This window comes from Leptosomus discolor, chromosome 3, assembly GCF_034619465.1.
Source record: "Leptosomus discolor isolate bLepDis1 chromosome 3, bLepDis1.hap2, whole genome shotgun sequence".
Lineage (NCBI taxonomy): Eukaryota > Metazoa > Chordata > Aves > Leptosomiformes > Leptosomidae > Leptosomus > Leptosomus discolor.
The window spans coordinates 73,677,870-73,692,321 of NC_141393.1; the positions used below are offsets into that span (position 1 = coordinate 73,677,870).

A 14,452-nucleotide genomic window follows, 5' to 3' on the forward strand; every position below is an offset into this window, starting at 1 on the left:
GGATTTTGTCGGGTCTTTTCTGCAGGATTATTTCATCACTGATGTCTCCATTTTAAACACAGATGTTACGCATCTGTCTATATATTAATCACGGCTGCAGAATTAATGTATAAAAAGTCTCCAGTACAGAAAGCTGTACAGATCAACTAGATTTGGACCAAGGCAGTGGAGAGCTGGCAGCTCAGACAGAGACTGATGAGGCAAGGAGACAAGGAACAAGGCACAGCTCTGCTGTCCAGCCTTGCTGTCAGCCTGGGTCTTACGACCTCTCTGATGACAGGATTACAAGTCTGCCAGAGCTCGGAGACAGATGTGCTACATTTTTTTAAAAAAATTATTTTAAGGGCTTTGAATCTCAGAAACTATACTTCATTAGAGTAATAGAGTGCTAGAACTATAAGTAGAGAAATTCAGTTAGTGGGTAAGAGAAAATAACGATAGAAGGGCTTGTAAAGTAGTTGTTCTTCTCCCCACCCACAGCATCTTTGCTATGTGAGTCTTTTCCTCCAAGCTTGCTTTCTCAGCCCAGCAGTCATAATGACTGTAGACACCACACAGACCACTCTTTCCATCACTTCTGAGACTCCTCAGATGCTTGTTTCCTATTCTCAGACACTCCTCTGTAAAGGCTACAGGCTCCTCCCTGACGTCTCTCTCCTTTAATTGCCCTTCTCTGCACATCATAAACTTCTCCCTTCTGAGCATGTCCCACTGCTCTCAGGGAAGGCAAAATCCTTCTCCTTCCTCCAGAGGCCTCCAACAAACCCAGTCTGCTGTAGCCCGAAGGATGCCAATAGATAATCATCTTCATGCTGCCCAACCACAGTCTTTTAGGCTATAATTACACAATTGTCATCTTTTGTTGACTTTTTTTGAGTAGTGAGGACATCCTGAGATTTGAAGATGCCTTGTATTGGCTCAAGATATATCTATCTTGTATGATAAGTCTCTCTTTTGAACTCTTTTACTAAGTCGTCCAGGTGTCACATACAGCCACGTCAATAATGTAGGTACTGTTGTCCCTTTTTTTTTTTTTTTTTTTGCTAAGAAATGAGTCATTAGCTTGCCAGTAAATACTTGGAAAAGGAAAACCAAATTGAGCAAATTAAAAAAGTCAAGCAAAATGTGTTTTGTGAGTCTGAAACCTCAGTTCCTGCTGAGTTTCCTTTGGATGATACCCCAGCCAGTAACAGCATTCAGTTGCTGCCTACCACTAACCCCAAGTACCCCAGGCATCAGGCATGTCAATGCACGCAGATATGGGGTTTCCTTCCCAAAGAGAAAACCAAGGTGGCACTAATTGTGTGCAGCCCCTGAAAATGTGTGTTCATTTACAGGCAAAGTGTAATGCCTTTCCCATTGGTATGGAACAGTATTTGCCAGCGGGATCACTGCTCCCTCTATTTGGAGACTATCAGTACTAGATTCTGCATTCAAATAAAAAATTTGCAAGGTAGATCTAAATATGTTCCACTGAAGCAGTGGAAGAGTCAAATGAAAAGCTGAGAGAGCACGAGACATCCAGAGACGAGGAAAGTGCAAATAACTGCCATTGCCTTCTTACTTACCTAGATACAGAAGATTACCTTATACGGTTTGTGGGAATGAAGAGAGAAACCTCACATGTTTCAACTATGGCAACTGCACCGATCTCAGCGGAGAGTTGACATGTGTGTGCCTGCCGGGATTTGTTGGAGAACGGTGAGATGCTTTTCCCAGCAGATCTTTGTGGAGCAATTATTCCAAAAGCTGTTCCAGAAGGGTCCAGGGGGTAACAGGGGGGTTTGCCCTCCTGCAGAAATACAAAGCAGTTGTTTAAGTTCAGCAGTTACTTGCTTGAGTGACTTTAAGGGTCCGAAAGTATAGCAGTTTTACTTAGACAAATATCACATATTACTGCAGCAAGATTAATCCAATATAGCACCATTAACTTTACTGCAAGCTATTATTTCTTAGGCAATATCATACTTTTCTACATGCCTGTTTTTTGGCTTCCATGCCAATGTTGTATACGACAAGCTAGAATGTTATCTTTCCATAGGTGGAGACACATAAACAAACATATATTGCTCATATATAAAAATCATCTACATTGCACCAACACATGAATAAGCAAAGCTCTTTCATTTTCTTATGTGTGTTGTGTACATACAATCTGTTCTTTCACAGGGGTGATATGAGATGAAATACCTGGTGGTATTGCAGCTTATAACTTTTTTACTGAATGCATGTGTGAAAACAGAGTTATTATTTTAAAAAGAAGTTAAGAAATATTTTTTACATGTTATAGTTTAGTCTGAAACAACGCGATCTTCCTCACAGTGAAATTTGTGTCTTGTAGCACATTGTCACAATTCACACTTAGCGTTCGATAATGTTCTACAAACAGCTTTGGAGCAGGGAGGCCTGACAGCCTCAGGGCATTATGTGCTGTAGAAATGTAGGAAGATGTTGTCCCAGTCATAATATAGTCTGAACAGGTAAGGGAACCTTTTTGTACAGTGAGAAAGGAAATACCGTATGTGCTCTTAGTGAATTTAGCATTACATCAGAGTATAATGTCCAAAAGTTCAACAGGACCAAGCTATCCTGCAAACACAAAGCAGTTTTCAAGAAAAGGTTTTCATTCTCTCAAAAACTTATTAACTCACTGATTTTGTGGAAACAGTACAGCAAGTTATAAAAGATAGATGAAATAAAAATTTCCACCCACTCAATGCACGGTGTAGTTGGCAGATACACCTTCACTGTACTCATTAACTCAGCCAGAAGGTCTGTGTACCACCTCACAATATTTAAAAAAAAAAAAAAAGACAAAAAAATCAAATCAAATCAAATACAAAAAAGTAAAAGCATATTCTTAAACACTTCTTTGGTGTGTATATTTCTTGAGACTTCAAGGTAGAAGGAAAATACCTTTTCCTTCTTCCTTCCCCTGCCAGGAAACTTGCTAACTACAGCTGCAGGAATGAGCCTTCCTAACATGCATCCCACTGACTGGCAATAATCTCTATTTTATGGTTCCCATGATTCTTGTATTGAACAGCAGCCTTGTACCAAGCGTGCTGTGCTTTAACTGAACACCGCAGCAAGGCTTTCTTCTCCAGTGTCTGAAATCGACTGTTTGTCCTCTTTTCCTCCAGGCTGCCAAACCATAAGCCAGTAGTACTTCTGTGCTTGCTGATCTGAGTATACGAAATGAGAAAATTTCACCCCTTTTTTTCAAAACAAGTTCAAATATATCAGTTAAAAAGAAAATTAAAACCAAACCCCTTTGTAATATATATGTATTTTATATATTAGACGATAAAGCAGACATTTTCCTGCTTTATCACAGTACTTCATCCCTCCAGAAGCCATTGATGTACAGTATAGAAAAAGTAGTATCTTTCTATGTCAATCAATTGACAAGGGATCACCAAAAAAAGCCCAATGAACTTGATAATAAGTGGAAAGGAAAATGTGAAAAGATTGCTCTTCATAAAAGGAGATACAGCTGTCTGGAAAACAGATTTTTTGATTCACTTCAGGCTGTGATTTTCAAAATTACCTAAGGGAGTTTGGTTTTTAAGTTTTCCTGAAACTCAGTTGGATTCGGGTGCCTAATTCACCGGAGGATATGGGGGGGGCAGGGTTTTTTTTTGTTTCCATAGGTAAGTCCATAGCTATACAATTTTTATACATTGGATAAATACTTTAATTTAGCTTTTTGAAATATATGAATATAATTTACCATTGAAGAAAACTCTTGAATCCTTTTTCAGGTTTCAGGAAAATCAGATAAAACTGTTTAATATAAAGAACTGCTCTTCTCTAACGTAACACTAAAAATGTATTGCATGACTATGAATATGATTGAACAAAGTAATTCCTTATAATTCAGAGGGACTTTCTCATATTCTTCTTCAAGAATAAACCTGCTTTTTTATCTGGAAAAATTAGGATTAACTGTTAGTGCTGTTTGAAAAAAAGGAGCAGGGAATTAAAAGGGAACATCGTCAGAGCAGAAAATCACCGAATCATTACTAGTTTTCAGGCAATCTCACACATTCCTCATTAATGTTTTATTGATTGCCATGTGAAATTACGAGAACTCAAATTTCCTTTACTATTAGAATTATCAGAAAAACATTTAACAGTATATATTTAACCTTGTAAAGCCCTGTTCTGCACCGTTCTACCATTCTCAGGGCACAACTCAGAGGGACCAGAAAGGAGGTTCTGCTGGGATATACTGGCATTTTGAATTGAGAAGGAGCACTCAGCTGAGAAAAACGTGCATTTCTTTGACTTACATCCAGACTACTGAGAAGAAAAATGTGTCCTCAGCTCCCCAGAACAATGAAAATGGATAAGCAAGCTTTAGGCAGGACTTGCACCAGATCTAGCTCTAAAATCAGGCAAACTTTCATTTCACATTGCAAGGCACCATTAACCATGAACTGCTCTACAGAGATGAACTAGCCAGCTTAACTATCTGTCTTTGAAAATATTACAGGAAGTTCAGGATTTGAGTTTGGCTAACCAGGTAGTTAATAAAATCATAAACATGTGTGGAAATATACCACGGATTTCAAAAAGGGCATCCTCCTCTCCCTTCCCCCCAAAAGTTCTGAATTTAAAATGATACATGTGATTTGTGGTTTCAGATGCTCACCATTTGCAGTCTTTCCTCTAGGTGTGAAAAGGACATTGATGAGTGCAGCTCCGACCCGTGTCTGAATGGGGGTCTCTGCCAGAACCTACTCAACAAGTTCCACTGCCTCTGCGACGTGAACTATGCTGGAGACCGCTGTGAGATAGATGTAAGCGACCTCTCCTTTTTTGTCTCTTTACTGTTGTGGCAGAATCTCTTTCAGCTTCTCTCCTATCTTATCCTACGAATGGATGATGATCCAGCAGTCGAGTGGGGTGAACAGGAAGACTATTAAGCAGTCTTTAAACTTTTGTATTTTAATGGAGCAGAAGATGCCTTGACCAAACAGCTTAGCAAAGCAATACAAACATAGGAGCTTTAAAACTTGTTTTATATTTCTTTGAACGATTTTCTACAAATTGCTTCGGATCTGATTTAGTTCTTTCACTTAATTTTAGAACAAATGCTACTAGATCTTAAAGAGTGTTTCATCCCATCTCCACCAAAGCGTTTCACCACATACATGCTGCCCGTGGCCAACAGGCAACACACCAACAGGCAGTACATATTAACAAGGACTATAAGATTTACTGATGGTGGCATCCAACCTCTACTGCAATGTGTGACAAAGACCCACTGCCTTCAACAAGGCTAATTTTACCATTAAATCTTACAGATGGTCACTATCTTTGCATCACATACCATGTTCATTGCAGTTTCTTCAGCAATTGGGTCTCACATCTGTGAAATCATGTAGGGTATTTTTGGATAATTAGCTAACGATTTGGATTAGCAGTTGGCAACATGCTGAGGACACTCCCACATTCATTTGAATTAGCGGCAAACCTGCACTGATACCACTAATCCTGAACCTCTGCTCTGGTAGCCTGGACACCTCCAAAATATTGTAAGATGAGATATATGAGATAAAATACAGAAGTCTTCATCTTTGTCATGATTCCTCTTTCAAGAAAGGCCCAGTAAGCACATCAGACTTTAAAATCATAGATTCATTGTTCAAAGATTTCTACAACTTTAAGTAAATCTATGTTATCCATCAATAGATATGAATGTCATCAGACAAAAATATGGGATTTTTCCTCCTTAGAAAGTCATCAAGGTAATTCTGTTGACTGGTTGTCCATGGATTCTACCAGGAAGTTTAGGAAAAAACGTTATAGCAAAATATCTGTGTAGTTGCCTTTGAGAGTAGGCACACTGAGTATATTGTTATATACAAAACAGTAGTGAAAATTGAGGTTTTGTTTTTCCAAACAATTCTTTAAGGCAAAATCCATTTATAAATGGTGCAAGCATTTCTTTGGGCATTCATGATCGCACTTATATACATTCTATACTCCTGTTAGTCATTTAAATTGTGTCCTTGAGTGATGATTCAAAAGATTAAGCATGTATAATGTGGTTTTTTATTATTAAGTGATACGGCATGCAGCAGAGTTATAGGAAAGACTAACACTATACAATGAGGGTTTATGACTCCAAAGAGAACAGCTGATCTTTTGTAGAACTTCTTGAGCCCGCTGATATTAGTTACCCCCACTTCAAACCTGACCCTGTTTCTTCAGTCCTACTGAACTTGCTGTGGTTTGGACTTGGAATGCTCATGAAGAGCAAATCCCAACTTTAATTCTACAGTTGCATTAAGACACCTTAAAATGTGTATAAGTGAGATACTAAAGTTCTTGTTTTGCCATGGCAGGACGTAGCAGAAGTCATTGCCTGAGGGCCAAACATCTATTTTTTTATTTCCCACCTTTCATAAATGTCCCAAAGTCTGTTATTTTTCTGTATACAATGCAGCACATAATTGCAGCAACACTTGTGTTACTAAAAAGTTTACTCCTATTTTCAGAGGAAAAAACTCCAACCAAACACACTTTTTGCACATTTGTGGAAAAAAACATGATTCATCCCTATGATAATGTCACATATTCTTGTCTCAAGCACCTACCTTAGTATGAGAACTTAAGCACAATATGTTTATTCACAAACGTATTACACAAGGGTAATTTCTTTGCTGTCTCTATCACACCAGAAAAGTGATTGGGGTGATTTTCTTGTTAATCTCTTACTAAAAAAAATAAAAATTAATAATAATTTAAAAAGTCATTCAGCTAAAAGAGCCTTTCCTCTTTGTAAGCGATCAATGAACACAAGATGGGAATGCATGTTCCAGCACTGGGGGTGAAATTAATGCAGCAGCGCCAGAAACAAAACCGTATATTCTATCAGATATAGGGCTTAGTTATCTTACTTACAGGGAGTCACATGTAACATAACACAAGCAAAGGCAACAAACCAAAATCAAACTGCATTTTGGATTTATTTTTTTTTTTCAGTGAAAATAGTGGTTTGGAAAATTGCTTTATGCTCCAGAAAAAGTAATGTGATCAAACCTACAATGTCAGAGGAAAGGATTTTTTTTTTAAATGAAATCGATGTTTCTATGTGAAATAATTGCATTTTGGTTTAAAATATCAAAGTGAGGCAAAACAAAATGAATTCACCTTGTTTTGAGTTAAAGTGTCAATTTTCTTCCATACAAAGAAATTTAAAATAGTAAACAACATATTATGTTGGAAATTTTATTCCAAACTGTAGCTGTCATTTAATCGTAGATGAAAATTGATTAAGTATTATTGAAATAAAAAATTTAAACAGAAAAACTAAAATATTATATTATATATTATATTTCCAAATAATGGAAACTATTGTATAATTTCAGAATGTTAAATAAAAGCAAAAAATTAAGAACTTTTGAAAATTCAGATTAAAAAAATGATTCTACTAACCAAAGCTGTTCAAATCAAGTTTTTTTAAAAAATTAAAATTAAGAAAATCACAATAAAGTTTGATGGGTTTTTCCCTCACTGAATTTAGTTCAGCTCCCACATAAGTAAATTGAACTGTTATGTTCTTTATAGAATATATACTACAGGATACACTACAATAAGCAAAAAATTCATCCTGGTATTAATGTTGAAGAAAGCTAGAAAGCAATACATGTAATAACAGTAAGTCTGACATACTATATATATTTCCATAATATGAAAAACAAAGAATAAATCTGTTTAGAGATGCCAAAAATCTTTCTCTTCAATACTAGAAACCTAATGTAAGATTGTGCATACAATACTAAATACAGGTTTTATATGGATTTACAGCAACATGCAAGTTATTCATGTAGCATATATTAGCAGAGCATCAGCTCACTCTTTCTTTTACTGAATACACACCTGTAATTGAATTCTTTCCTTCCTCTAATGCCTTGTCATGAAACATCCCCTGGCTTCAGAAAAGCTGCTCCTTTCCTCTTTGTACTTCTGTATTCTCAACTACATTGTGCACGTGTACATAACTTTCCTACCTTTATACACAAATAAACCTTCTGCCTTTGTCTCTTTATGTCTGCTCCTCATTTTCTGCTAATGACTCTATTCATTTGCTTTAAGTGTGCCATGTTTTCTGAACATTTGCTCTTCACAGGTACATGACACAAAACCTGAGGTTGCCTTTTCCCTGTGTATTCCCCAGGAGCGCTGAGGGTGCAGGGCCAGGCAGGTGCCTCCCAATGAAGCGGTTCAGCCACTTGAACCAGTTCAGCTGCAATACTGTGCTACCCATCAAGGGTGGCTACCTCTGCAGGGTAGCTCTTGGTACCTTACAGAGCACAGCTAAACAAACAAGACCCCAGACCAGCAATTCAGAGAGGGAGGGATTTTATCCATATGGCTTAAAGTGACTCTTATGACTTGGTTCCTCCTTATGTACTGTCAATACCTAGAAAACTGCTGAGTGTTACAAGGTCTCTGTTGGCATTTTGATGGGTCATCCCTTTCCACTGAGCTATCACAGCCCATAGGCTAGACCTGTTCCATGCACAGGTCTTCCAACGCAGCAGAGAACAGACTTGATATTTCTAGTTTAAAAGGTTAAAAAAAATAAAGAAACAAATGCCAAATTAATTAAAATTGCATTCTTGAATATATATTTTTTTAAAAGAAATGCAGGGGTAGGACATTTGAAGGGAAACAGCTATAGAAGCAAACATAAAAAACCAGCTGGATGGATAATGACACTGAGCACTAATTTTTTTGTACATACATCTGATTGCTAAGATTTTTTAGAATTTGAGGGTTTGAAAAATCCAGCATTCATATTTAAGATTAAGGTATAACAGCAAGATCTTCATACATCTTCAGTGTTGCAATTTTATTGCAAATCTTTTGATATTTGATTTTTTTATTTAGAACACAAACTCCGAGATGAGTTCATGCTTTTGTGAAAGTCTTAGTATACATTTAAAAAAAAAAAAAAAAAAGAAGAAGAAGAAAGGATGATAACACTTTGGGTGTTGAGAAGAGCTTGGAAAACCATCATCTCAATATGCTCAGAATTAGAAGAGGGATACCAGACATGTAAATGAAAGAAAACAAGCTCTTGATTTTTGGAGGTATGGCTTGTGATGATGAATACTGATATTAGCTAAAATGGATCCCTCTATATTTTGATACTAAGATTCAAATTGTTTTTCAGATACCAGTGACTGCCATTCAGAAATAAGGGTAATGAGCAGTAACGGTGTTGAGGCTTGAGGCAAAATTAAGATTTCTGAAAAGACGAGAAAAACAGCAGTGATGGAGGTACTGGAAGGGAGAGCAAAGGGATTTGCATCAGCTGTGGGATGAATGAAAGTGTATTCTTTAATGTCTTTGGCAAAATTCATGAGAGGTATTTCAGTGAGGAAGTATACACAGGGAACGACAGATTTGCTTTATTGACCATAGTTCCTGCTTCTGACCCTTGAAAAACAGGCTCTGACTGACCCTCCTCTGCAGGTGCTCTAATACAATTTGGACTCTTCCAGCAGTATCCTAAACCAGTTTTAACTACAAAAAGCCCATGTGTTAGTGAATTTGAAAATATCCCTGATGTAGTATGCTTATTTGGATTCTCTCACTCCTAGAACATTCAATTTTTAAGAAACTAGATCCAATACTCGATTTACTCAGTGCATGTAACTACAGTATGTTGGTGAAACTAAAAATAGGATAAAATCTGCTTCAAACTGGCAGTGATGAAATCAAGTTTCATTCTTTCATTGCAAATATTTTTCCTGGCCTGACAGCCAAAAGTTCAGCTGAGAGGGCACTTTGCTTGTATCTATTAACTTTTAGCACTTGAACTTTCATTTTAAGGTCTTGAGTCAGTGATTCTCCCTAAAAATAAAGAAACTTTTGTTTGCAATAAAAAATTCTTCAAAATTTCTACTTCAAGAACCACAAAGCCTGCTTCTAAGAACTGTAGCCTAAAAAGGCGACAAAAAAAATTGCAGCAAGTAGTCTTTCTGTGTTACTTAAATTACTATTACCTGAAATAGATCTCCAGATCCAGAGAGAAAAAAAAAAAAAAAAAAACAAACCCAAAAAACAGAGTTTAGTTGTTCATTTTACTTTGTGTTTCAAGAGTGCCCCGAGGGCCCATTAGAGTCAGGAGCACATCCTGCTAGTGCTGTGTTCTGCTTGTACCAACACAAGGCAGACGCAGCCTTGCACTGACTGGTGAACAGCTCAGTCTGTACTTTGAAATTGTTTCTTGAACATTATCATCAGTTGCAACTTTGGGACAGCACATCCTCTCCTATTTTACATGTGAATACATATGAAACTTGAAAGTGGTGGTGGATTTCAAGTCTCAGAATTAAAGTTCAGCTTAAGGTAGCTGCTGCTTTGTGCTTTGATGTGCGTCATTGTTGCTTTTATACCCTCTTCCAGCTGGTACCATTCCATCCTCCTGGGTGCAAGGACAAGCACTGGAGATTATGATTCACATTTAATGTCATTAAAAATACACTGATAAGCATGTAAGGTATGTTCAATATTGAATCTAAATTCAATAAAACTCTCGTAGGCTTCCATAGCACAGACACACAGAATTTTGATTGAATCTGCTCTACAGTGATTAGCTAATGTATTCATTAACTGCAAGGGTTAGTAATATGAACGTAGCAAATGATACTTAATTACAATAATTAATGCCTGGTGAGTCATGAATAATGCATCCCATAGCTATTTACATATTCACACTTATGAGGCTATTAATGGATAATTACCATTTGACTAAAAGATATGGACATCAGGAATGTAACAACTACACCATTTCCCCCCAATATCACTGTGGTTTTGCCTGATTGTCTTGCTCTTGTATACCTCTCTCTTGCCATTATACACAGAAATAAAAACAATATTTTATTTTCAAGACCTATAGAGCAATGTAATGGCAAATACAGCCATGCAGGTTAGTTTTCACACTGCACCAGTTCTGAGCGTGTACTCTCATGAGTTTATGCCTTGAGGTTGCAAAACAATTTAGAAGAGTTTTACAACATTATTTGAAAAGTAAAACCCAACGTTTCACCTCCTCTTACCAGCAGAAATCATCTCAAATATTAGGAGGTGGAGAGCAAGAGCAGCATGGGCATTGAAATTTACTTGTAAGGGGAAGTGTTTGGTTAAAGAACTTTATTCCCTTTTCATCAGTACAGATTTGTTCTTGTCCTGAATTTACAATCTTTCCTACTGCAGATGGTTAGGACACTTGCATACTTCAAGGTTTATTCATTTGTGAAACTAGGGCAGCAATTTTCAACACCTTCAATCTGAACAAAGCATTCTGTCCTTTATGGCTGGTATTTATGTTCCAACACACAGATCTCATCCTCCATGAAAGCAGATAAATTGCTAACCCTCCCAAGCTTGGAGAATACTTTAAGAGCCACAGAAGGGCAAAAGTACGACATAGAAATTTTAAAAACTATTTTTCAAATTTAATTATTTTAAGGCAATATAATAATTTTTCTTCTTAGCCTAAGCTTGAATACTCAATAACGCTAAGACAATAATATTCAGCTGCCAGCCTCAGGAGTATGCTATAATGAAGAAGTAAATCTGGGTAAGTCAGCTGAAACTGAGAAGTGCTACCACCCTGATTTTCAGACAAGCCACCCACCTACTGCTCCTCCACCACTGAGGAGCTGTGGGTGAACCGAGTCACTGAAAAGCTTATCGCAGCTGTCATAACCTGAAGAGAGTGAACAGAGGGTCTCACCATATGTGGAGGTCAGCTCTAGGTTCTCCTCATATGGTATATGGTCTGGCTGAACAACCCATGACTCCAGACAGCAAGATCTGGTCAAGCCCTTGGGAACCATCAGACTGATGTCTTAGTAAGTGAGCACGTTTGTATCTACTGCAACTTTTGCCTTCTCCAGTGCTCTCGCGGCCTGTTGAGAAAGACTAATATGTACAGTAAAATATTTTAAAAATTAAGCCATTTTTCTGAAATTTCCTGTCCTATGTAGCTAACTCCATTGCATTTGAGGTCCTTGCCTCACAATAGCATAACCTCGTGGAACCAGAGGTATATAAAACCACTCATTTGCATGCCCTAAAATCATACTGAAGCCAGCGGTACTTGAGGACCAAAGGAAAGAAGACTGAACCCTTGTCCAAAACTCGTGGCCTTCAGCCTCCAGCAGCCATGATCAGCGTAGCCAGACTATGACACATTCCTGCTGGCTTTCTTTCCCAAGCAGGGACCAAGCCATGGGTTAGGAGAACTATCAATGAGCAGAAGCCAACTCTCACCTGTCAGCTTTCTGATGCTCCTAAGATCTAGGCAGGGAGCAGGCTGTGGGAGGGAAATAAGCAGTCTGGTCTGTATTACCTACATTCTACAAGGCTGCCGCTGGAAAAATAAAGGGTGTTCCTGGTACTTCTGATTTATTCTCTGTAGTACTTTACTTTGACAAAACCCTCATTCACGTCAACTATTTGAAGAAAAGGACTTTACAGCAGCTGAACTTATTACAGTCTGATGATAGCTGATTGAAATAATATTATTTTATCTACTGAAGAAAGTTTTTATTGTTTTTATTAGGCTAACAGAGTCAGTGTAACTGAGCTGAGGGAAAGCTGGAATTTATTTGTTTTCACATTTGCATGGTTGTAGATCACCCATCATGGCAGAGTTGTTACCACTGATGGTAGGAGCCAGAGAGAGCCCAGCTTTATTCCTGTGCCAGGTCAAATGTGGGGTACAAAGAAACATCTTTAGATCTGTAAAATGAGCAGCTCTGCTCTGGAAGTCATTGGAAGTGTTACAATGACATTTTCACAGTGGTTTTTCAGAGCAGAACAGCCCCTTAATATCCTTTGCTATTTTCTATTAGTCTGTATTCAAAACACAGGATTTAACTAAAACTTCTAAAAGGATATTGCAAGAAACACATTTAATGTGCGTCATAACATAAGGCACAAAAACATTAGGATGCAAAGACAATAAGGTTATCTGATGTGTCTTAGCTGGGAAAGACAAGAAAGCTCCTCACAAGGCCAGCATTACTGCACGCATCAGTGAAAAGCAGTTGAATATTTAATGTGCTTGGTAAATATAAGCAGAAAAGGGAGCCCAGATGACATATGACAGCACAACACTCTGCAGTATAGGAATCAGCTCAAGTATGGTATTCACATAACACATTTAGTATTCAGACTAACACATTTTGTCTGTACACCATCCTTTATGTTGCAATGGCATTGTTTTCCTTTTTCTCACCTTCTGATGTTTTCCCTGTAGACTCACATTCACATCACATGGGCATTTACTTCAGTCATTGCTCACTTTATAACACATTTGTGCACTCCATGACTGCATTGTTCATATACTAAATTTTGCATCTTTTTTCTCATATGGTTCATGAGACTTAATGTTCTTTTCTATCTATTTTTTCTATCTTCAAATAATGCAGCAGGCTTAGCACTGAGGGAAGGTATTCTGAAAGTTGCTTTAGAACAATTATCTCATAAATACAAAAATAATAGTCCAGTTTTACTTTTATTTCTATTTTTTTGTAAGAGCAGGAACAAATACTTCTAACTTCCAGTTAATCTTTGTAGATGAAAAGCATAACTCTGATCTCCTCCTAAGGACCAGCCAAGAACAAACAAACATTTTGGTAATCCTGTTTTTTCTGGCTATTTCTATGATCTAATGCCAAAACTTTGCATGTTTCCATTTACTTTACTTCTTAAAATACAATTGATAAGAAAATTATTTTGCTGCAAGTATTGAAAAATCTTTTTTGTTTGTATTTTGGTGTCTGTTTTTCCACTGAAAATGGAAATGAAGTTATATTCAGTGGTAAATTTTTTAAACTTTTTTTTTTTAAAAAATATGGATATTTATCTACAAAATAGTGATACCCCAGCAACAGGTGTTAGTCACCTCTGGGCTTCCGCTTTTACACAGTAAGATGCTTTTTATTTGCTGGACAACATGGCCAAACACTGCCTGAAACAAGACCATTAATCTATTTTAATCAAAAAAATTCAAAATAGCTTAATTGAGTACAAGTTTTTAAAGAAAAGAAAAATCCAACTTCACTTTCAAGCTGAAAATTATAGTCTGGGCTTTCACTTGAGTCCTTATGAAAAGAAAAAGAAATTGGGCAGAAGTTAAGGCGTTCATGATGGAAAAAGATAACTTATACTGAGTGTGTGGTGGCAGCAATCTCTTGGAATTCAATGTTTGTCCTCTTCACTAAAATCGACAGAACTGAAATACGGGTGTGAGGCTTCACATGGAATTTATTGTCAGATTAGGACCAAGGTGGCTTCAAAGGATGCTCGTTCACCATCATTGCAGTTAGAAAGACCAAAAGTTACCCAAACTTAAGGTATGTTTGTATATATAAAGGATGCCACATACAGGGTAAATATGGAGATTTTCCAGGTA

The 14,452-nt window shown here is 37.2% G+C and overlaps 1 protein-coding gene across 1 annotated transcript in view; it reads left to right on the plus strand.

Moving 5' to 3' along the window:
• Positions 1–14,452, plus strand: part of CRB1 (crumbs cell polarity complex component 1) — a 109,279-nt gene that overhangs the window by 79,673 nt on the left and 15,154 nt on the right. Inside the window, exons 10-11 of the mRNA XM_086463139.1 lie at positions 1,573–1,701; positions 4,679–4,805. Of these exons, the coding sequence (XP_086319265.1) occupies positions 1,573–1,701; positions 4,679–4,805 (256 nt within the window). The remainder of the gene's footprint in view (positions 1–1,572; positions 1,702–4,678; positions 4,806–14,452) is intronic.